General features: G+C 46.7%; 7 protein-coding genes across 9 annotated transcripts; 5 read left to right on the top strand and 2 right to left on the bottom strand.

The window, feature by feature from the left end:
* Positions 1 to 567: 567 nt before the first annotated feature.
* Positions 568 to 2,685, top strand: DFL_006541 (uncharacterized protein; the record flags this gene model as incomplete). The annotated part of the gene is made up of 5 exons (XM_067635989.1): positions 568 to 826; positions 930 to 1,460; positions 1,533 to 1,774; positions 1,852 to 2,371; positions 2,498 to 2,685. 5 exons carry the CDS (start codon positions 568 to 570, stop codon positions 2,683 to 2,685), a joined length of 1,740 nt encoding a protein of 579 aa, XP_067487651.1.
* Positions 2,686 to 3,996: 1,311 nt separating this feature from the next.
* DFL_006540 (uncharacterized protein) lies at positions 3,997 to 5,163 on the top strand (the record flags this gene model as incomplete). Its single annotated transcript, XM_067635988.1, has 1 exon — positions 3,997 to 5,163. The coding sequence occupies one exon, from the start codon at positions 3,997 to 3,999 to the stop codon at positions 5,161 to 5,163; it is 1,167 nt and encodes a 388-aa protein (XP_067487650.1).
* A 2,451-nt stretch (positions 5,164 to 7,614) lies between these two features.
* On the bottom strand, positions 7,615 to 11,230 carry DFL_006539 (uncharacterized protein; the record flags this gene model as incomplete). Its single annotated transcript, XM_067635986.1, has 4 exons — positions 7,615 to 7,781; positions 7,841 to 8,913; positions 8,987 to 10,983; positions 11,039 to 11,230. The coding sequence occupies 4 exons, from the start codon at positions 11,228 to 11,230 to the stop codon at positions 7,615 to 7,617; spliced, it is 3,429 nt and encodes a 1,142-aa protein (XP_067487649.1).
* Positions 11,231 to 12,195: 965 nt separating this feature from the next.
* DFL_006538 (uncharacterized protein) lies at positions 12,196 to 13,753 on the bottom strand (the record flags this gene model as incomplete). 3 transcript variants are annotated; one of them, XM_067635984.1, is made up of 5 exons in its annotated part: positions 12,196 to 12,716; positions 12,788 to 12,832; positions 13,002 to 13,056; positions 13,123 to 13,416; positions 13,490 to 13,753. In XM_067635984.1, 5 exons carry the CDS (start codon positions 13,751 to 13,753, stop codon positions 12,196 to 12,198), a joined length of 1,179 nt encoding a protein of 392 aa, XP_067487647.1. The 3 variants fall into 3 exon arrangements, with proteins under 3 accessions (XP_067487647.1, XP_067487646.1, XP_067487648.1); XM_067635983.1 differs by having other exon boundaries at positions 12,788 to 12,964; positions 13,051 to 13,056; positions 13,131 to 13,416; XM_067635985.1 differs by lacking the exons at positions 13,002 to 13,056; positions 13,123 to 13,416; positions 13,490 to 13,753 and having other exon boundaries at positions 12,196 to 12,636; positions 12,788 to 12,811.
* A 1,176-nt stretch (positions 13,754 to 14,929) lies between these two features.
* DFL_006537 (uncharacterized protein) lies at positions 14,930 to 15,820 on the top strand (the record flags this gene model as incomplete). Its single annotated transcript, XM_067635982.1, has 1 exon — positions 14,930 to 15,820. One exon carries the CDS (start codon positions 14,930 to 14,932, stop codon positions 15,818 to 15,820), a length of 891 nt encoding a protein of 296 aa, XP_067487645.1.
* Positions 15,821 to 17,543: 1,723 nt separating this feature from the next.
* On the top strand, positions 17,544 to 19,755 carry DFL_006536 (uncharacterized protein; the record flags this gene model as incomplete). Its single annotated transcript, XM_067635981.1, has 3 exons — positions 17,544 to 18,641; positions 18,710 to 19,126; positions 19,186 to 19,755. The coding sequence occupies 3 exons, from the start codon at positions 17,544 to 17,546 to the stop codon at positions 19,753 to 19,755; spliced, it is 2,085 nt and encodes a 694-aa protein (XP_067487644.1).
* A 1,948-nt stretch (positions 19,756 to 21,703) lies between these two features.
* Positions 21,704 to 22,777, top strand: DFL_006535 (uncharacterized protein; the record flags this gene model as incomplete). The annotated part of the gene is made up of 2 exons (XM_067635980.1): positions 21,704 to 22,012; positions 22,070 to 22,777. 2 exons carry the CDS (start codon positions 21,704 to 21,706, stop codon positions 22,775 to 22,777), a joined length of 1,017 nt encoding a protein of 338 aa, XP_067487643.1.
* Between the last annotated feature and the right edge of the window lie 483 nt (positions 22,778 to 23,260).

Raw genomic sequence — 23,260 nt, 5'->3', positions numbered from 1 at the left:
AATTAGCGGCACGGGAAAACCCCAGACGTTTACCCAAATTCACGGGTCCATTTTACGAGGTAGAACGAGGTCCCATGATCTATGCAAACAATGCATTTCACTATAGCGTTTACAACTATGGATATTTCCCGGGTCTATTCCCTTCCCTTAATGGTCTGATCTAAACAAGAGGAATAGGCCCCGAGCCTTTTGTCTTGACATCCCTCGGCTTTCAATATCGGGACGGATGGTATGAGTGGCCAATCAAAATGGGGCCAAAACGACCGCAGCTCATCCGCATGAGAGTCCGGGGTTTAATCCTGGAGTATGCGGGGTCCGGACTTATACGAACTCGGGGTATCGGAAGTTGGTTTACTATAAAACCCTAATGATCTGAAGTAACGGGTTTCTAGTGCCTACCCTTTTGAGAGTTGCTTGCGATCAATCTTTATACAACGGCGCTTTTGGTCTAGATACTTCCTATATTTGTCATATCGTTATAGCAGTTTAAGTGATTGGTTAGACTTGTATTACGTGCTCCAAAAGGATCGAAACGCTCACTTTCAGTAATACAGACACATATTCAAAATGGGGGAAACACCAATAGGAACGACTTCGAGTACACCCGAACCTCAATCGCCAGCTGAAAAACTAGTCACCTTGGAGCAAAGAGCGGTAGATGAGCCTCGCCCTATCAAGGTTATCGTCATTGGAGCTGGAATCAGCGGTATCCTTGCTGGAATCCGATTGCCTCAGCAAATCGAAAATCTCGACCTCGTAATCTACGAGAAGAATCCAGAGGTTGGAGGAACGTGGTACGAAAATAGGTACCCTGGTGTGGCTTGTGGTATGTATATGCCTTTTAGTTATAAAGTTATGCATGGTTGCGACGGCGTTGTGGATGATTATAGAGTGTAATAGGTACTAATCGATATGTACCCGCTGGATAGATATCCCATCGCACTCCTACCAAGCATCCTTCGAGCCTAACCCCAGCTGGAGCCGCTTCTATGCCCCCGGCGCAGAAATCGGAGAATACTGGAAACACGTTGCAAGGAAGTACGGTGTATATAGGTACCTACAAGCCAGCAGAAAGGTTTTGGAGGCCAAGTTCGACGAGGCCAGGAGTAAATGGACGCTTAAGATTCAGAAATTGGATACACCAGAACAAGAAGTGTTTGGGGACGAGGCGGATGTCCTCTTTGGTTGCATCGGTGCCCTCAATGAATGGAAGTGGCCAGAAATCAAGGGACTTCATGACTTCAGAGGGAAGCTTTTGCATAGCGCTAACTGGGAGGATGGGTATGAGTATGCGGGTAAAGAGGTTGCTGTTATTGGTATCGGTTCTAGCGCGATCCAGATTGTTCCGACTATGCAGAAGGTGGTTAAGAAATTAGATCACTATGCTCGTGGGAAGACGTGGATCGCGATGCCCATCGCTGGGGAATTTGCAGAGGCCAAGAATCCTGATGGAAAGGACTGTGAGTTTACGACTACTTCTAACCGGGGCGATATAATTGCAATAGTGAAGCAGGCTAACAAAAGATGGGCAGTCAGTTTTTCGGAAGCTGATATCGAAAAGTTCAAAAGCGACCCGGAACACTTTTATGAATACAGGCGAGAGCTCGAACACGAGCTCAACTCGGCGCATACTATTACGATGAGAGGGAGCGACCTTCAGAAAGGAGCCATTGAAGTTTTCACTGAGAATATGAAGAAGAAGCTGGCGTCGAAACCAGAAGTTTTCAAGTCGCTATTACCACCGTTCCCACCTGCTTGTCGACGGTTGACACCAGTGAGTCCCTATTAACCCTTTCCCACGTCAGGCCTAGTATCCGGTTCCTGTTTTTCAATGCTAATGATCTGTTTCAGGGCCCCGGTTATTTAGAAGCAATTGCCAAAGAGAACGTCAACTTCATCTCTGATGAAATCTCATACGTCACGCCAGAGGGCCTTGTTACAGCGGATGGCACGGCTCGGTCGGTTGACGCGATTATCTGTGCTACTGGTTTCGATACAACATGGACCAAACGATTTCCAATAATTGGTCGTAGCGGGAAGGCGCTTTCTGAGAAATGGAAGGACCATCCCGATACTTACCTCAGCATTGCAACAGATGGGTTTCCCAACTATTTCATGAGTTTGGGACCAAACTCTGGTGTTGGAACTGGCAGCCTGACAATTGTGTTGGAGAGGGAAGTTGATTACGTTTGCAAGGCAGTCCAGAAGATCCAGAGGGAAAACATTAAAACAATCGAGGTTAAAGCCTCGAGCGTTCGAAACTTCCAAAAGTATTGCGACGCATATTTCCCTGGAACTGTTTTCTCGATGAAGTGTCGCAGTTGGTACAAAGGTGGCACATACGATGGAAAGGTATCCGCGCTATGGCCGGGTAAGCGGATTCCCTTTTGAACACAATCGGGAAAACCAAGACGGGATGGAAAAAATCTCCTTCGCGTCTCGGAGTTCCCCTGCATTAAGGTTGCATATGGCTGATAATCGTCCGTCGTTTTTCTAGGATCCTGCCTCCATGCTGAGAGGGTATTGAGCAATCCCAGGTGGGAGGATTGGGAATACGAGTATGTTAACGACAGCGAACATGGCTGGCTTGGGAATGGTTGGACAATGGCCGATGTGAAGCCCGAGGCGGACAGAGCGTACTACCTGAAGCATGGAATAGTTGATATTCCTCCTGTTGTGGTGTAAGATGTTAACGTTTTCAACGTTTTGATGCTCTGTCAAGTTTGATGCGCTGTTAACATGTTTGTGTGAATGTTCCGCCCTATTTTAGCATGTCCATAACTTTCTAGGCCAGGTACATACATGCATATGTATAGCCAGCTTTATCGGATTCGCGATGTCCGTAACGCTCCTACAATCCAGATCTCCAAAGAGCCTAGTTAGACGCTTGAGCTGAGCTCTTTTTCTCTGACTTTCTTTTTTTAGAAGAACTACATGCATTACCTATCTGCTTCCATCGTGATTCCAAATGGTGTTGCCCCGCAGAACTCTTCGCGCTTCGATTCGATCAAGCTCGATGCTGAGGTGTTGAAGAGTTCCCGTCGAAGCGCCTCCTTTCCATTCCGTAACGCTGCTGGATGCTCAATGCAGGGAAGGCGCCCGAGGAGTCGAAAAAAAAGGGAAAGAAGGACAGGAATGTAACCATCAGCCTGCATGCTGTGCCTAACAGAAATCTGAAACGAATAGTGACGCTATTATTGGTCGTTGTAGGTCCAGCATACCCCTAACCTTCTGTGATTCGTCGAGCTCGGAAAACCCTCGTTAGTCCCAAAATGCAACAACGCTAACCTCGCCGCCAGTAAGACGCAGGTACCGCTTCTTCTGAGTGTTCCAACGAAGCTAGGTGGCTAAGCTTTGGCGGACAAAGATTGGGTGAATCAGGGTCAGCCTCTGTCTTGGCTTGTAGACACCTTCCGCCTTTAAGATCCCTTTGTTAGCCCCCTTTGATGTTCTGTTGGGTTTTCTCACACTCGCGCGCAGTCTCTCCTTTTTGTTTCTGTGTTTCAAGCTCTGTGGTCAGGTTGATTCTCTCTCTTTTGAATTTACGGTTCTTTCGCTGAGCGATTCTTGGAGGCCCAGTCATTCCTTCCCTATATAGACGATCTTACGTCCCGGCTTAGAGCATTCTTACGTTCTTGCCTTTCCTTTCTCTTCAGCCTCCCAGCCAGCGGCCTTGGTTCTTGTATTGTCTCTGTCAGATTCTAGTTGCTCTCTAGCTTCTTGTAGTATCGCAAGTTCGAGACTACGCTCCATTCCTTCAAGCACAAGAGTCTTCCAGTGGTGTAATCTTTTTTTTTTAGACTACTCAGCCTTCTATGTACCAAAGCTCCATCTAGCTTTTTACTATAGTCTATCGACATATAAAGCTCAGTGCAGTGCACAAGGGAGACTTCACGATCTTTTTTTATTATCAACAATATCGATACCCCTTGGATTTCCTACGATAAGAACGAAGAAACGACAAAGAAAACATTTCCAACCAAGAACCCGACAAATATGATTTCCAAAAACCTCTTCCTGCTTTCCCTAGTGGCCTCTATCAATGCCATTCCAGTCCCTAACCCGCAAACACCGGACTACCGAACCCTAGATACTTGTCCAACAAACGGGGCTATCGTCTGCAGTCCTGACGGTTCGAAGTTCTATCTCTGCAACTTTGGAAGGGCTGTCCCCATGGGGTCTGTTGCTGCTGGTACCTATTGCAAGGGTGGAAAGATCGTCACCATCGGTGCATCTGTCGCTCCCACTCCAGAGCCCGAACCAATTCAGTCTACCAAGCCTACTGAATTTCCAGTACTTACGTATACTAGCGCTGAATTAGTGATGACCACTCCCCCAGCAGTGACTCCAACTGAGGCACCAACGAACCCCAAGCCAGAACCTGAGAAGGACGAAGTCACAAGCACAATTACCTATACCCAGGAAATCACGAGCAAATCCACCAGCACGGTTTTGGTTACTGTCACCGGGACACCTAGTGCTCCTAGCGAGACTGTTAGTCCACAGCCTCAAAGCACATATCCACCATCCACCAGCGGAATTGTCATCACTGAAGAAATCATTATTAAAACTGGACCAGATTCAGTGAGCTGTCCTCGTAACAACGAAAACAAAGACGTCGCACCAGAGGAATGTGCTACCGCTGAACAAGCCACCCCATTCATCACCGAAGCCTTCGAGCAGTACGGAATCAAAACCATCGGTGAAGCTGCTTCGATCCTTTCCCTTATGATGTACGAAACCGGTGACTTCCAATTCAATACCAATCACTTCGGAATTGAGGGCAAGTACCCTAGACTAGGCCAGGGAACTAGGAACCAGATGTCTCCAAACTTCATCGTCCAATACGCACAAACATTTGGATCCACCGATAGCATCAAGCCTGGTATCACCCCTGAGAACATCAATAGCCAAACAGATGAAGTCAAGAACAAGGTCTTGGCTTTGGTCCTTGGTGACGATAAGACCTGGGCTAGCGGTGCTTGGTTCTACAAGACCTATCCTCCATGCGCTGCCGTCATGCCTGATCTCCAGAAGATACCAGTTTCCATTGCAGCCTGGGAAAATTATATCGTCAAGTGCGTTGAGACTGGAGAGCTCGAAAAGAGACTTCCCAGCTTCAAACGTGCGGTTGAGGCTTTCGGCGGAACTGTCACTGCCTAAAGCTGGCATCTGTTCGTGTAAAACTTTGTTACAGATTATATACAACCTACGTTTTCGCGCTTGTATTCGTTAAAAAAAAATTTCTTGACAATAGGGCCTAGGGATTTTGTTAACTCTTCATTTGGGTTTGGGATATGCATACTGGCATTTTTTTTACACGGTGTTTCGGAATGTCCAAAATTATATTATTATTCTTCTTCTTCTTCTTGTCATATACATAGGACTTCTTGAGAACATCTACTAGAAGGGGTTTGGTCTGCGACCTCTCCTTTTCCCCCGATCATTTAGTTTTCGATCCTTTCAGAATCATTTGAGTGAATAAAAATGGTTAGTCGGCCGATGAATTGGAGAACAGACATTTGTGTGACTTTGTTTCGAAACATGCCCGCATACCCCAACCACTCTTGGAATCCGCGTGGCCTCTTAATTTTTAGTATTGGGCCTTAATTCTTTTTTCAATGCATATGGCATTGCATTCGTTATCCACGTTGGATCGGAGACGAAATATGATGCTTGTTCAAGTTGCCATCATGCACCCCGTAGGCACACTGTATGTTCGTTCATTCCTGTCAATTTGGACGGTGGTCTATGGTGTTATGGTCCACGCAAGTGTAGCGGCGCATGATCACACAATGTAACAGCAACTGCAAAAGGAGGGTTTCTAGGTGCACACTAGCTACTAATGTACATGTGCATACATGCATTTAAATTTCGGAATTTGCAAAGCCGAATGCATCGATCGGTCTGGCCTTATCGAGTATCGTTTGATATATTACGAGTTCTTGACGCAATCATTACCTATAACTAGCCACGTTCACAATTTAAGTACTATTAAATACGAACCAGGATATTACCAGAATGTAAATTAATCGTTACCGGTACAACTGCAAGTCTTGCAAGATCTTTACCTTAGAAGTGATATAAGAATCAATGAAACCGTACGGTAGATGACAAGACGAGACACTACTGTCAGCCTCAGCCGCTCACAAGTGCCGCCCCTCCTCTCCAAATAGCCAGTATATACAGACATCTAAATCAAAGACAAAACCCCAATCAATCTTTCATACTCCATCCAGCCCCCTTGGCGCCCTACAGCCATCCTACTCACCGCCCACAATGTACCTCCTCCCCGCCCTCCTCTTCACCACCGCCATAACCACCACAAACTGAACATCAACCCTAATACCCCTCTACATTTATCCCACCCCAAGCGCTTGGGATCCATTATACCGCGTCATAACCTCCTACCCAACCCAACCGTTCACGATAATTGTAAACCTAGACGGACCCGGTGCCAAAAAGTATCCAGACGTAAGCTACATTCATGGGGTTATCAAGCCCAAAAGGTTTGGAAATGTAAGGATTGTTGGATACGTTCATATTTCTTATACCGATCGAAAAGTGGAGGATGTATGTAAGGATGTGGATAAATATGTTGGATGGGATGAATATAAAAAAGGGGAGATTTCTGTGGATGAGATATTTGTTGATGAAGCTCCGGAAGATGTTGGGGGAAATGGGAGAATTTGAAGTATATCCAAACAGTCAGGAATAGGATATTAAACGGCTTTCATGGGATTGGGAAAAGTGGGTTTACGATGACGGACCCCGGCGTCATAGCCGACAAAAGGTTTTATGAATCTACAGCCGATGCAGTGGTTTCCTTTGAAGACTGTTTGGTGAATTACTATACACCGGGGAAATTACAAACTAGTAAGGATATGAGTAAGAGTCCTGGGACGACACCGGGAAAGTAGGCGATTATTGTGACGTCGGTTAATGGATCCCAAGCACGGGAACGGTATTTGCTAAGGAAGGTGTTGGAGAGGGGGATTGGATTTGTGTATTCCACGGTTGATCCGGATTATCAAAAGTTTGGAACGGATTTGGTGCTGCTTGTGGACGAGATGGCGAGGAGTAATGGGCTTGTTAGGAGGGTGAGGGCCTTGCCGTCGTAAAGGCTGTCGTGGATTAGTTCCATACATAAGGTAATTTGCTTGATATCAAAATCCAAGGTATTGTATATAATAATAGAAATTAGTACGAGTCTAATGGAATATCACTAGACTACCCGACATACCACGGTTTGTAGCGACGTCGTTTAATATGCGATGAAAAGACTCATCTAAGATCTGGAAAAGCAGGAGAAGAAAGCCAAAAGAGCTAAGAACGAAGAGAAAAAACTATCTTTACACCAAAGAGAAAAATATAAAACAAGGCTAAAAGTACCAAAAAGCACGCCTTTGTGTGGTTTTAACATAAAAAACCTCGGATCGCTAAAACTTCGTAAATGCCCAAACCTAGTTTGCCCCAAACTCCCGAGAAAAATCGAGAAGACGCCTGTTGAATGATTGAAGTCGCAGCGAGTGTGATATATAGGGTGTGTGTGGTGATGATGCAGAAGTACTGTAGGTATAGTGAAGGTGACGATAACCACATACGTGGATATGATCAAGAGCTATCCGGTTCCGTGGATGTTGGCTTTGAAATTGGCCCCGACGGCGGCTCTTCCTGACCCTCGTCTTCAGAAATGGGAGCGCAGTAAGTGCGAAGAACATGCTTGAGGGCAGGCCGTCGGATAGGTTTTGCGAGGAAGTAGTTCATGCCACTATCGAGGCCTGCGAAGTATATTAGTACGAAAGAATGTCTGGTAAGGGTTAGAATGGTTGTAACTCACACTCCTTGATGTTACTCTCCTCTGTCAAGGCAGACAATGCTATGATCGGGGCCGAGTATCCTAACTCTCTGATAATCCGTGTGCTCTCCAAGCCATCGAGGTTAGGCATTTGAACATCCATGAAGACGATGTGAAATGCTTGATTGGACTTAATTGCCTCTTTGATTTTATCCACAGCCTCAAAGCCATCGCCTGCGAGGGTAACGTTTTCGATTTGCTCAAGTCTAAGCATTTTAATTACGACCTCTTGATTGATCTTATTATCCTCCGCCACCAGAACCCGTACGTTCTTCGCATCGGTACTACCGAGCTTCTTGTTCACTAGGACAACCTTGCCCCCGTTTGCGGTTTGGGGCTCTTCGGATGGAGCGAAGAAAGGTTGTGAGAAGCCGACAAGGCGAGGCTGAGGGAACGTCGCTAACCTTTCGGCGTTGGTAGCTGTAGGGTCAAGTGCCTTATCTGACGATTTGCTTCCAGGAACCGGTGACATTCCAGTACCAGAATCTATCGTTCGTTCAAGGGAGATGCTTCCCTCTCGAGAACTGACGTTCGAAGAGGTAAGTCCGTCTTTGGCGTGTTTGAGAGGTATTTTCAGAGTGAATGCGCTGCCAACCCCTTCTTGACTTTCTATTGTTATAGTACCGGACATCAGGGTGGCAAGCTGTTTGCATATAGAAAGACCCAATCCCGTACCACCATACTTCCTGTTCAAGCCGAGCTCTCCTTGGACGAATGGTTCGAATATCTGTTGCTGCTGCTCCATTGGTATCCCAGGGCCTGTATCTTGGATTTTAAACTCAAATATGTAGCTTTTGGGCTCCGAAAAGTGGCTTTCAAAAGCGAGACTCGGCTGTTGTCTAGATTCTAAGAGATTGCTTGGAACTGAGGTAGGGCCGACACCAAGTGGTTTCTCGTTTGGGATTTCGGACGACTTCTCTGATAAACTCTTCGAGACGGTGGGAGGCCCGTATCGATTTCGAGAAGAGTCACGGGAGTTGACTATAGGCGGTGGGACGGGCTTCGGTTTGAATTCGTTTCCAAGAGTGATGGTAAGGTGTACCGTCCCTGATTCCCTGTTATACCACAATTAGTATCACTGCTCTTGTCTCTTTTTGTTCGTTAAGAAGAACCTTGTGCCCGACTTACGGGGTGAACTTCAAAGCGTTGCTGATTAGATTGATTATGATTTGAAGTATTCGGTTGGGATCACCCATGACTACCATGTCGTTCAACGTCATCTCCGGGATGATTGTAACACCCAGTTTGATTTTGCTATCTCTGGCTTGCTTCTCGAAAATTGCTAAAACCTGGCTTGCTATATCAGTTATTCGGAACCTTTTAACGTCTAGAGGTATCGCTTTGCCACCAATCTGGGTTCTGCTAAACGTGAGAAGATCGGTGAGAAGATGTAATAGTAGCTCCCCGCTTTTATATATTATCCCGAGGCTCTGTTTAATCCTAATGATATCGTCCTCGGCAAGACAGATAGCACACATCCCTAGAATGCCGTTCAATGGTGTCCTCAGCTCGTGGGTGATATTGGCGATGAACCAGGATTTTGCTTCATTGGCCGTTTCTGCTATCTGTCTTTGCTCTTCGAGCTGGACGGTCCTCTGGCTTACGCGTTCTTCTAAGGTCTCGTATTGCACCTCTAACTCCTCTGCCATTCGATTGAACTTGTGGGTTAGTTCCGTTAGTTCATCGTGGATTAAATGCGGCCTTTCGGGAACCTTCGATGGAATGCGAAACGTATTGCGGGAATCGTCTTGATTGCTATAGAGATTTACTTCGGTAATAGGACGGAAGAGGACGTTCTTGCTGAAGCCGACTAACCCCATGGCTGATTTCATGACATTGGATGATCTTCGTTGGCCGTTGACCGTGATTTCAGGTCTATCTGGTCCATCATTTCGACACCGAAGCGCTTCCTCGGGGTTCGCTGTCGTGAAAGAGGGGTTGGAACTGTCTGGACGACCTCGAGGGCTTTGGCTTCGTTTGCCATTCTGCGTCGCAGCAGAAAGCCTGGTGATTGGCCGAACAAAGATGTGAGATAAGGGCCATACCAGGAGGATAACAACCCCAAGAGTACCAAAGATGGTTGCTAAGAGAATATTGCGGAGTTGTATTACGGGTGCGAGGACCTCCTCGTAATCTTGGGCTATGATGATACCCCAGTCTAGGTACGGGACGTCGAGCAGGACAAACCCGACGCTAAAACGATGATTGGGGAGGTCCCTTACACTGAGATCTGCTCGTGCCGGGTTACCTTTCCCGTTGTGATAGAGGTCGATGGCGGTTGTCCATGCATTCATAGGACCTGAGATTCCAAAGATATCGAGTTTCCCATAGGCAGGGAGAACAAAGCGAAACATGGTGTCGCCATTTACTTTCTCGCCGGTTGTATGTTCTCCCGACCAAAGATTTGTCGGATTATCAGGCCCGACAACAAGCATGAGGCCCGTCTCGTCAAGCCCAAGGCGTCGGTTTGATATATCGACCAAAATCTGAATATCAACGATGATTGTGAAGAAGCCAAGTAAGGGGTGGACACGAGTATTGTTGTTAGTCTGGTCGAACACGGGAACAGTATAGGACGCCAGGTAGAGGGTTTCATTGACCATGACGGGTCCTTGGAAGGTGAAATTGAATTGCTGGACGGTAGCTGGCGTAATCATATCAAGCCGTTCATCATCTGTGTCGGTCATATTGTATGGACGAGGGTACAGTGCATCAGGGAAACCGTCATGCCCATTCCAGCTGAATCCGGCCTTTGGAAGGGGTTGAATGCCATGGGCGAGAAAGGTACCATTCGGCTCGGTGCCGTTAATGCCAAGAGCACAAGTGCAAGTGACGTTGGCCAAAGTCTCATTGAGATCGCGGTTCCAAAGAACGGCTTGCAGTAGATAAGGCTGGGTCTCGAGTGCGACGGCGATATCGGTGATTGTGTCATCCCAAAGATTCTCAGGACGTTTTCCGGCATAATAGTCTTTCAGTGCACCCTGGATTAAAAGTCTTGAGGAAACCGAGGCGATTGAGTTTTGGAGAATAACGAGGGCCTGGGAGAACTGGTCGGCTTTGAGGGCAGCAACAAGGGCTAGACGGTCGGCACGTAAATCGACGACAAAGTGGTAGTTTTTGACCCACTAACGTTATCTTAGAATATTTACTATGCTGAACTGATGGAGGAGACGAGCTTACCGATATCAAGGAAGGGATACCAACACAGCAGAGGGCGAGGATCGTGACGAGGAACTGAAGTTGCTTGAGCGTTAGTACGAGTCTGAGAGGTAAATGCAGAGGCGCTGATGTTGCTGCCGTGCGCGGCAAAGCCGGGGATGAAATAATAAGGCAAAGGCATACGCTGAGCTGCTCCCTAATCTTAATTCTCATCCTCATCCTCCCGCTGTCCAAGGTATCTGTCGCCTGAGACGACAAGAATTCATACCATCACCAACCAAACACTAAAGCCCTGTCGTCGAAACAGATGTAATATACCGGTCGGAGTGCTGTCGCGGGTAAGAATCCTTCCGGACGGACCGTGCAAGGAAGAGAGTCGATCGCTACTGTCAGATCTCTAAACGAGACGAGGGACAGGACTTGAATGCGACCGGCCGATTTGTAGTCTCAAGGACCCCTGGAGTATCGATAGAGATCGGTATAGAGATGGTACGAGGATGTCTATGGTCTCGAGTTCGAATGTTTAGATGGCTAGACGAGTCGCTGAAAGCCTGTTGGCGCGTCTGATGTTAGTGCGGTGTCAGTCAACAACAGCGCGACAAGAAGGAAAACGGCTAAGCTTAGCTGGCTTACTATTACGACGGCGCAATTGCGATGGAGCTACGAACCGGAGTATCGAAGTCGAAGGGAGTTTGGAGGTGATTTGGGGGTTCGAGTCCGAACATGGTTGAGATTGTTAGAGTTGAGGTTGAGGTTGATCGATTCGAGGCAGAAGCGTTACCAATAACCTCGCTTTTAGCAGATCAACGGTCGTAATTGCACTCCGACATTTGGCCCCCAATTTACTTCCCAATATCTACCTCGCACCCACGCTTACCCCACAGCTACTTAATGAATAGAGAGAGACTTTTGAAATCGCCAGATATTGGAGGTCAGGTGAGATGATGTTCACTAACGGTTGCGGTTGCGGTGGTATCATGGCTGGAAGACCCTATAATGGCTTCGCACTGTGCAGGGATTCGATCGATTCATTATACCCGCGAAATTATATATCGATCGCGATTATCGCAGTCAAGTCAATATACCGATGGAAGAAAATACTAGCATCGCAATATTTAAAAACCAAATACAGTGCCCTCAAACCGGGGAAAGAGAACCAGAGGAAGAAAAGAGAAGAATCAACCAGCTTTATTAACGAGCTCTATCTGGCTCTCGACCGACTTCAAGGTAGATGGTTCAACTTCAGAACCAACATCCGTCGACTGCGAACAAGCAATTGTATCCTCCTCAAATATCATCGTCACCCTCCTCTCAGCCTTTTCGTCCTCATGCGTCTGCTTACCCACCGCTGTATCACCCTCAGCACTGGGAACTGCACTACCTCTTCTTGATGGTATAGAGTTGTTAAATAGTGACCCTTCCAATTGGCTTCTCAGACAGTATGGCCTCGACAGTCGCTTCGACCCTCGATTACGCTCAAGAAGGTCTGGAGACAGTGCCGCGGGGTTCACAATAGCCAGATCTTGAGCTCCACCTCTTGGTGGGATTCCAGCTTCCGGGTTATGGTCGTCCGAAGATCCGTGGGAAATAAGCCTAGGTAGAAACTTTGCGACAAGTGTCTTCAAATCAGGCAAAGACGCTGCTGTGATAGCGAACAGCAATTCAAGCGCAGTACACGACCACAGAACAGGCCCTTTCCCTTTGAAACCGTTAGTTTGAGTCGGGGTATCGATAAAGACATTAATAGGCCCCTCAACGGGAGCCACTTACAAGTCCAGTCGAAGAAGCCTTCATCGTGCAGTTTGATAGAAACTCCTAGCTCCATCAGGGCAATACAGCAAACTGAAAACCCGAGTCCAAATATCACGACTAAATTGAGTCTCTGTCGTTTTGGGAGGTTGAGTTTCCACAGATAAGGGATCGGGAGGAGGTAAATCGCGAAGTCGACTAGGAAGTTTCCTGCAATATTACAAATGTATAACACCTGCACATTGATGCATTTCCCCGGATTTTCGTAGATCCATAGAGATGACACGGGCCTAGAAATCTCCGTAGTATCCCATGAACTCAGTTACTTTCTTGACTGTCCCAATTAATTAACGCACTTGCCTACAGGTATTAACCATCAGAGCAGCGGTCACAACAAATAGAGCGAAGAACCCTGCCACCAAAACCTGCGATTTCCGTCGAATATGTGTTATCTCTGGAGGAAACATCCGCTTATATCGCAGAATAATCGAGGCTTTCGTGAACATTACGCACGCTAGGTAGAACAAGATACCCACGAGGTAGTACTTGTTCAGCGTTCTCACGTCATTGGGGCGGATGTCGTAGCGATGTAGACCGAATCCGACGGTTGTGCTCGCTATTACAATTGCAGACTTCAATGCGCAGAAAAACTACCACCAGCGTTAGCGACATGCACCACATCCTGGGTCTATAAAGCGATTCTGAGCCGCGACGTCGACTTACGACCGCTGCGAGTATCCAGTAATCCTCTCGGAATAGTTTCTTTGACCCGATCAATCTTGGGAAAAGTCTCAACCCGACAGCGACGCATGCCAGTCCCAACGTCAATGGCTCAACCACCCGCGAAATAACTACCCGAGATTCTGGATTATCGTAGTTCGGAATTGGCCAAGAGTTCGTGATGTAGTCTGGAACGAAAATAAAAGAATTGTGCGGATTCGGCTTTTCGACATGATAGCGCTCGTACCAGCCTGCTGTATTTTCCATTGTTTAGTTCCTTCTGGATCTGCGACAGGTTTTCAGACTGTTCATGTTGTTAATGTTGCTGCTTCGGGGATGGTCTTTCAGCCCTATCGCATCTGTGTCTCATATGTTTGGCCTCCGAACAGCGAAATCGAAGAAAAGGAGATAGGTCTCTCTGGAAAAGTTCCCCATCCTCATCCTTTTACAGCCGCTTCTTCCTTTCTGTCCTTCTAGAAGCATTAGGTTGCTAAAGAGTTGCGGCTGGATAATTCCTCGGTTCAGCTCAGAATCTCACTGTGGGCAATTGGACGCCACCGACAGAAAAGATTTGGGATGGGGGAACTTGGCGTATCTATAGCCAATGGTTTTTCAGGGTTTCGACTGACTTATCGTGCCTATACATAGGAACCGAAGCTTGGTGAAAGCTCGGCATAACAGCTACCTGGCATAGTATAACCTTGCTGCCGGCGTGTGCGATCGAGCGATGCTAGGAAGAGAAACACCTATTTGTACCGTACTGTTCCCGTATAACCATGCTTCGGATCCCAGACAATTCCGTGCATTCAACCTGCTGGCTTAAGGACTTTCGCAAATGTCCGATTGCTCTCTCACAAGATTTCGGGCCACGATGATGCATGTTTCACCGAAAAGATTGATTGGAACGAAAATCCGACTTGTGGTCACCCCTGTCCCATGACGTATGAACTGGGAAATGCCACATCCCGCAACACTCACATCTTTCTGACGTAGTCCAGGTTAGAAAAGACTTCCTTGCTTCTCATATTCTCAGCTAAATTCTCAGGATCCCGCACGATAATTTGCGATTACTACCAATTTCCCCATGGCGTAACACGTCTATGGTATCCAATTCGTGCCTGCTAGAGCCCTGCGGAAAGACCCTGAGGAGCTTTCAAATGACGACGTTCATGTGTTACCCACTTCGACGGAGAACCAGGATTCTTGCCCCTTGGGTGATCCGTGCTAAAGGGCTGTTTGCTATTTATTTATTTATTATGGCCCTGTTATGTCTAACAGCCATCGTTTCCTTCGCCTCACACTAAATTGACCATAATTTGGCAAAGCCACAGGTTTTCCCTTGTTAATAATATATTCAGCTACCGACAGACAACGGTTTGAAACATTAAAACTGCACATCTTTACAAGGCTTAAATTGTCAGCCTTGGCTACTTTAATCCAATGATGAGCTCTAAGGAGATTTATGGTGGAAGGTCTTCACGGTCAACATACCCTAGTCAACGCTCTTACGACTCCTCTGATTCCGACTACCGTCATAAACCGCAGAGAAAGAGGAGGTCCTCATCAGCTCGACGGCAATATGCTTCCGGTAAGTTAAAGGGTCTCACCGAGGCGGCACAGCACGAACCTGCGAGACGAAGACGGGCGGTCTCAGAATACAGGGCCCGACACAGAAGACGCTTCGATTCAGATAGTTCGATCCAAGATGACTCCAGATCCGAAAGTGATTCTGAATCGGATGACTCCTCATCGGAAGACGACTCATCTGGAAGGCGTTCCAATGGTGACATGAGCGTTGCTTCTTCGAGTTATAACAAGCGTCCAAAGACGAAACTAGAAAGGAAAGTAGACGAAGTCCTGGATGCCTTCGGTCTATTACATATCAAAAACAACCCCTCCAGGCGGCAACTATCCTCACCTGACCCTGAAAAGTACGCAAAGCAAAAGCAAGCCCTACAGGCTGCCGTTACTGCCGCCGCCATCGAGGCATGGAGAAGCCATTCGAAACCTGGGGGGTTTAATCTACAAAAGGTCATACGAGTTCTCGTCGCCGCTATTGCCGCTGGAGGTGTGGATGTTTTGGTGGAGAATAGACCGGGGCATGACAAGATGAGAGATATCGCCGAGGCAGTCGTGGGCGGCCTGGCTACGAGCAAGACCTTAGGAGGGAAAATTACACATCGAAGGGAAGGTGGGGCACAAGGGACGATGATTGATGGCTTCATTGCCCTGGCTGCGAGTAAGATGGTCAAGCCGCCCAAACAGGATGAGATTGAATGGAAGAAGAAGAAGTACGCTAAGAAACCAAAACAGTCGAGCTCGCGGAAGCGGTAACTCGTCATATTCGGTCTTTCCCGCGGATCCGGGGCCTCGTGATATCCATAGGGGTTTTTATCGTATGATATCATGAACCGCCACGTGGGAAGAGGTTCTATATAACGTGGGTCGATAATGCTGGGAATAGCTTAGCGTTTTTGGAAGTCCCCTGTTGCAGTTACGATTGATGGCATGCATTGGTGTTCGGATACGATGATATATGATATTAATGATCTGAGAATCCTTAAAACTGGTTAATGATGGCTGAAGTATAATTCTTTTTTCGGAACACTCTTACGTTTGAATACATCGAGAGAGAATATCGATGTTGAGACATATCGACGCCTCTTCGACGCATGAGACCCCCCTCTTCCCTTTCCTTAGTGTGCGAATTTTACCAATCCTAAAATGTTTTACGAGAGACTCATCCTCACAAGAGAGAAAACCTTGATTATCAAGTGGCTGGGTGTTTATGTATTATAATCTCGTAATGATCGTATTGATTGATATGCAATAGAATAACTTTGTTATATCCTGGAGACTCTCAAACTTCTCTTTATATTTGACGTCAGTACATGAATAAGTATTTAAGTATATAATTTGCATGCAGTAGGCGCCCAATGCAAGCCCTCGAACCCTCCACAAAGACGGCGATATTGATATCTGTCTTGCGAACTCGGTAAGTCTTTACAAAGTAAGATCAAAGAATCGCACTCAACAAGTCAGTATTTCAGTTAAGGAGTTCTGCGGCACGGAAGTGTGGGATAACTCGATGAAACGACCAGGCAGGTAATGATATTTAACCGGCAGTAGTGGCATGGGATGCTGGGATTATATTAACGCAATCCCCAAAAATTGGGGGGTGAAATGCAAATGCCACATGATAAGCCATCTGTGGAGAGAGCTTGAAAGATGGTATGTAATATGATGTCCCCGCGCCAATCGGAAGTGGAGGAAGGATATACCTGGAAAGTGCTTCTGTGCCGAGCATCCCCAAATTTTTTTCTTTCAGATATCTCGAGTTTACGTTTTAAGTTTCTCATATGCATGCATCTCTCGCTCGTATCGCTGCAGGTGGTCTTGTCTGCTGGTGCGCCAGCCAGGTTGCGACGCCCATGGCTAGGGGGTAAAAAAAAAAAAAACCAAAACTTTCCAACAAACAACGCAGAAATGGGAGCCGATGTAGGCGTGCTTGGCTGTGCATTCTTTACCAGGGTTAGCATCCCAGCCAATCCGAATACATATTTGTAAGGGCGGGGGTTTCCATAGTATATTTCTTCGCTGTTATACCTTCCCAAGATATAGGTCAGCTGTGGGTTCTGGCCAATGAGCAGTCACAGCGCCAGAGAGGTCTTTCGATTCTCTTCGCCCAAGTGCACATAATGTCTCACCGCATCTGCATCCTCGATGCCATGGACCCGTCCCAATGGGCTTCCCCATCCCAATGCCTAGGAACGCCATCGCGAAAGACCGGGATTGACCACCCGCCAAAAAAAAAAAAGGGCTACTAGCTAAATTTGGTCTATGCTTTTTTTTTGTTACTCCACAGTCTCCGCCTCTCCACCTCTTTGGATGAACCGCCTTGCGAGAGAGAGAAAAAGTCGTCAGACATGACCAGTCGGCACCTGAATACCCCATGCACAGGTCAAGGTGTTCCTGACTGCGGATCTAAACCATCCGTTATTAAGGCACAGAAACCAGGAACCATGGGTAATGGTTGACCTATTTAAATTCAGGTACGATGCCCACCTCAAGCATTGACCTCCTCCCCCATTCAGGAACGGCCATCAATCTTTCCCTCAGCTCTGCCAAGCTCATGCTATCGATAATGCGGTTGTCGTGGGCTCTTCTCCTCTTCGCGGGTCTGACGTGTGCGTCGCCGCTCTCTTATTCCAAATATTCTATCCACGAGTCTCGACAGTATCTACCTCAAGGATGGCGTCGCGAGGCTAGGTTATCTGGTGACCTTCAGATTCCCGTAAAAATTGGTCTTACACAGGCGAATCTCCACCGCGGTGAGGAGCTCTTACTTCAAGTTTCGCACCCGGATAGTCCAAACTATGGGAAACACTGGACGCCGGATGAAGTACGAGAGAAATTCTCGCCGTCTGAGGAAAGCTATACCGTTATTGCGGCGTGGTTGAAGGCGTCGAAGATACCATACAAGTTGGATGCCCGCGGATGGGTTACTTTCGACGCTCCAGTGTCGACTGTTGAGCGGCTGTTCAGAACTGAATACTACTTCTACGAGCATACTAGTGGGCAGATGCATATCGGTTGTGATGCCTATAGTTTACCTGAAGAAATTGGTAGTCATGTTGATATCGTTATGCCCACCCTGCACTGGGATATACAAACTGAAGATAGCTCGTCTGATAAGCAGCGGAGGCTTAGAAGACTTGCTAAAAGATCAGCTTTTAAGCGAACAACAGGTGCTATCGTCGATGGCATGGGCACTGGATTCCGTGCCGGTGGTGCTAAGAGGCTCACACAATCGGATTCTAGCTATTGGCATAAATTCAACAATCCGAAGTATGCAGGTTTAGCGACTTGCGATCAGTTCATCACCCCAGATTGTCTGAGAGAAATGTACTGCTTTGGGGAAAACCACAATCCCATGAAGAATAATAGCATCGCCATTGTTTCTTTCACACCGCAGACATACTTGCAACAGGATATGGATAACTTCTTTGGCAACTTTTCGCCCGCTCAGGTTGGCCGGAGTCCGACGTTGAAGTCGGTTAATGGAGGTTATGTCTTACCATTCACCGGGGACTGGTGGAACGCTGTTGAAACGAACATGGATCTGCAATATGCCATGTCTATCGTGTATCCACAGGTACGTAACTAGCTGACACATGCGCAATCAATATCGGACAAAAGACGAAGCTAATAAATGAAATCTAGAACGTTACACTTTTCCAAGTTGGAGATGGTCTCCAATCTGGCAAAGACGAGTATAATAACTTCCTAAACGCCATCGACGAGTCTTATTGCACTTACGACGGCGGTAACGACCCGGACAGAGATGCCGTGTACCCAAATCCGGCACAAGGAGGTTATAAAGGCCAAAGGATGTGTGGAACATACGAACCGACCCTTGTATTGTCCATTAGCTACGGCGGTAACGAGGCGGATTATACTGCGAGATACGCCACACGTCAGTGCAACGAGTTCCTTAAACTTGGCCTCATGGGAGTATCTGTTCTCTTTGCTTCTGGAGATTTTGGCGTTGCAGGATATGGATCGGCTTGTAGGGATCCTGTGACCGGGGCGTATAATGACGGTCTATCAGGTAGATTTACACCAGACTATCCAGCTACTGTAAGTGTCCTAATAAATCCGAGCTTTCGAGGATTTGGCAACTGACTCAGCTGAAATAGTGCCCATATCTCACGTCGGTCGGAGGCACATATATTCCTCGTGGAAAAACTGTGTGGGATGCTGAGCTCGCCTGGAATACTTATCTCCCATGGAGTGGTATTAATGCGTCATCCGGCGGCGGGTTCTCAGAAATCTTCCCAGTGCCATCTTACCAACAGGCCGCAGTATCTTCTTACTTGGCATCAAATACCTTCCCATACACTGCATCGCAGTGGAATAGAACCACAAGTGGACGAGGGTTCCCAGATGTTGCGGCGAATGCCTGGAATTATACCGTCGGTATTGAAAACGTCTTGGACTTGATCGGTGGTACATCTGCTTCGACCCCGACCTTTGCGTCCATCGTGGCACTGGTAAACCAAGACCGGCTTTATAGAAAGAAAAGTCCGGTGGGGTTTTTGAATCCTGTGCTTTACGCACATCCGGAGATTTTGAATGATATTAAGGTGGGCAATAATCCGGGCTGTGGGACGAATGGGTTTAAGGCGACTACTGGGTGGGATCCTGTTACGGGACTTGGGACACCGCATTTTCAGAAGATGAGGAGTTTTTTCGGTAATCTTCCTTGAGAATGCTTGTTATTTATGTTATCGGAGTTTGGTTTTAGCGATGCCGCTTGTATGTGTTCTATTAGTTTTGTTTAGCATTGATGTCATATACCATTTGTAATCTTTTATAATTAAGTACACAACTCTTAACTAGCTGTAAGCAAAACCATTGTCGGGAATTTCCTTTGTGATATTTGTTCCAAGTTGCGAGTTAGGTTTTCAAAATCCTAGGCACCTCATGGGCCCGGTGTTAGGGATGACGACAGTAAGTCAGGTAATTAACTGCACATACACGATTGGCCCGAGAATTTGGTAGACCTAGTTTGTAAAGTAGCCGGCACCGTATGATCGATTCTCGAGGGTTTAAGACATTTGCTGACGGTTGCCTCAAACTCTGAGGTATTCGTTGACGTGAGACCAGGTATTTGCCTTTTTGTATTGCGCTGGCTTGATAGGTGCACAACACCACGCACCTGCACAGCTCAGGCATACCCCAAAGTTCTAGAACTGGAGAGATCCAGTCATTCACCGTCCAGGTTAGCGTGACTACAAGTGTTGCGGCCAAATGTGTTGTCTCCCTTCATTATTAATTAAAGTCCAACGTCCAACACCCTTTGAAGTTGACATGACATGACACCACAATCGCTCAAATCGCCATTGCGATATCAATATCCTTGCCAAACGGCCGTATTCCGAGACCAGGCCATACCGGTTCCTGGGAATTCTTTATTTGTTCCAAGTCTTATCACCGAGTGATATGTGATCCATGCTAAATCGATGATAGGGGAAATAAGCTAGCTAGGTATCTGTCAAGTAAGTCCACGATCCAAAAATCGAACATTGTCTCTTGTATTATAGTTACCATACCCTGTGGTCTCCTGGTTAGCTAGGAGGGGAGACTTATGTAGTGCATTGGCCTGGCCTTGATTAGAAATGATTCGAGGATACCGGCTAGTCACTGACGAATGTTACAGTACACGGACGACAGAACAATGAGTTTTCTAGTACACATATGATATATAAGTCGGTATGATACATTAAGCAGAAATCTTGCCAGGCTGCGGCATCATTCTTGGCCATGAAACCGATCCTCCAACGGCCTCCGGGGCTCCAAATCCTTTACATCGCCTACGACTCTTAGTCGATTACGCGAGCACTGCACCGAGAAGGGATTTCTCTGCTTAGCCATGCCTGAAGTCTATTCAAAGGCTAGGCTGTTTATAACCCTCCCTGTCTATAAATTTAAGCTTTTGACCTATCCTTGGCAAGCTGACACGGAATTCTGGTTTGCAAAACATCTGGACATGAGCATGTTTCTTAATTCGTTTCGTGTGTTGCACTGGTTGCTCCGTGTTCGGTAAGGCCATGATGTAACTAACTTGTAATCTTTGCATTAGATTCGAGGCGAAGCTTTGGGCAGCTTTTGAGCTTTCTTGTGATAGAATTTTCAGGATGCAAAAAATAGACTATGATGCTTGTAGGTAGCAGCTAAACCCTCTCATCGTGCCAAAATAAAGAACAGATGTCATTCAAGTTAAGATCTTGCGAGTTCTCGGAGGATTTGAACCTGACAAAGGTGGACCAATCTACGATAACCGATTCGTTGGACCCCGCTACATCGAAAATCAAATAATGGGCCATGGCAAAAGGTGGTGTACTTGGCGTCAGCAGGGTGCTTTCAGGGCTCCGACACAGCAAAAAACACAAATCTGGTTTCAAATACATGCAATTAGCGGTTGGTCAAACAGCACCGACTCGTTGGTCTCGCCGCCGGAGGGTGGTAACTCAGCCCCCCTGAATTAGGGACATCCTCGAGGTCAAGAATGTATATAAATATGGGGGCAGGGAACCTCATTTTGTGTCTCCGCATAGACGAGACGCCGGATTAGCATCATTGACACATTTACCCCTAAAAAATATTTTCGTATTATCATAACTAGTGAATATCTATCGATCTACAATATCCAAGATGGAGGACATTCGATTAGTCGGCAGACTTGGCCACCTCAGCGACGAGCAGACATCGGCGCTTATTGACTTTAAAGTTCTCTTATCGGACAAGCAACTCTACAGCCCCGAAGTTATTATCGATGAGAAAAGATCCATACCGGCCACTCATGAAGACGCCTACCTTCTCAAGTTTCTACGGGCGGGCCGCTTCAATTTGACAGCCGCGTTTCGACAATTTGAGACGACAGAGAAATGGCGCAAGAACTGTGCTATTGATGAGATCTATGACGATTTCGACGTAAAGGAATTTGAAGAGACACGGAAATATGTAAGCTGCTTCATTGTCCTTGATATATAAAGTTTGCATATCTAACTCTTTCGCTAGTATCCACAATGGACTGGGAGACGGGACAAGAATGGTGTTCCAATACAAGTTTACGAGGTCGGCGCTTTGGACAGTCGTAAAATGAATCTATACTACCAGTCCGCCAAATCAGGGACCAAAAGCACAAAGAGCATCCTTCCTGCAACAACCCAACGTCTTATTGTCATTGCGGAACACTCTACGAATTTCGTTGTGCCTCTTTGCTCCTCTGTACAGAAACGCCCCAGCTCAGAAGTACCGATCGAGACAACCGTCAACATTGTGGACATAACTGGCCTGGGATTTAGCCAATTTTGGGCGTTAAGAAACCATTTGAAGGATGCTAGCACCCTGGCTCAAAGTTATTATCCCGAAGCTCTTGAGAAGGTCTTCGTTATTGGAGCACCGAGCGGTTTTATGAAGATCTGGGATTGGGCGAAAGGATGGTTTGATGCGGCAACCACGTCTAAAATATTCTTCCTCGCTCCCGACAACATCACTCCCACCTTGAAAGAGCACATTGATCTGGATAATATCCCAAAGAAGTATGGTGGGAAATTGGATTGGAAATTTGGAGACGCACCTGATTTAGATGAGGAGCTACGAAGTCTTCTGGTCAATGCAGGATGCCACGACATCCCATTCACCTATGGCTCGTTGCATTGGAAAGACTCTGACGGGAAGCGGAGCGTTGTTGTCTCGGGAACAGAGAATGGGAAAAGAAGATAGCGGCTGATTTCTGGCTTTTTGCACGGAATTCTTTGTGTTTTCATTTCGAACTGTTCATTAGCGGGAGTTTGTAGCTTCTGGCCAGCGGCGTTTTATGTTTCTATGGGATTTATCAAATTCAGGGTCTTCTCTTTCATGTCTCAACGATAGACTGCATTCTGCTTAGGATATTGGTAGGGCTTGCAACGTCGCATGTATAATGAATATCTGTCTTAAGAATTTTCAAACAACATGATTCTTCAATGATTTTGTACCCCCACACGTATATATGTGTTCGCACTTGGTGATTTCAGGGAAAGTAAGGTTTTTTGCACACGTGTGGTATGCCAGGGCTGGCCTTCATTTAATAACTGCAAGTAGCTATAACCGAAAGACATGTTGGAAATTGTATCTACAATTGACGAAAAGATCTTCCAGAATTTACAAAGTCCAACAGAATATCATTTCGATAGTGAACTCTTGAATGCCTGACGGTTGTGGTAT

Source organism: Arthrobotrys flagrans, assembly GCF_004000055.1.
Source record: "Arthrobotrys flagrans strain CBS H-5679 chromosome Unknown unitig_8, whole genome shotgun sequence".
Taxonomy (NCBI): domain Eukaryota; kingdom Fungi; phylum Ascomycota; class Orbiliomycetes; order Orbiliales; family Orbiliaceae; genus Arthrobotrys; species Arthrobotrys flagrans.
The sequence above is the reverse complement of the archived record's forward strand: the minus strand, read 5'-3'. Positions and strand labels throughout refer to the sequence as shown.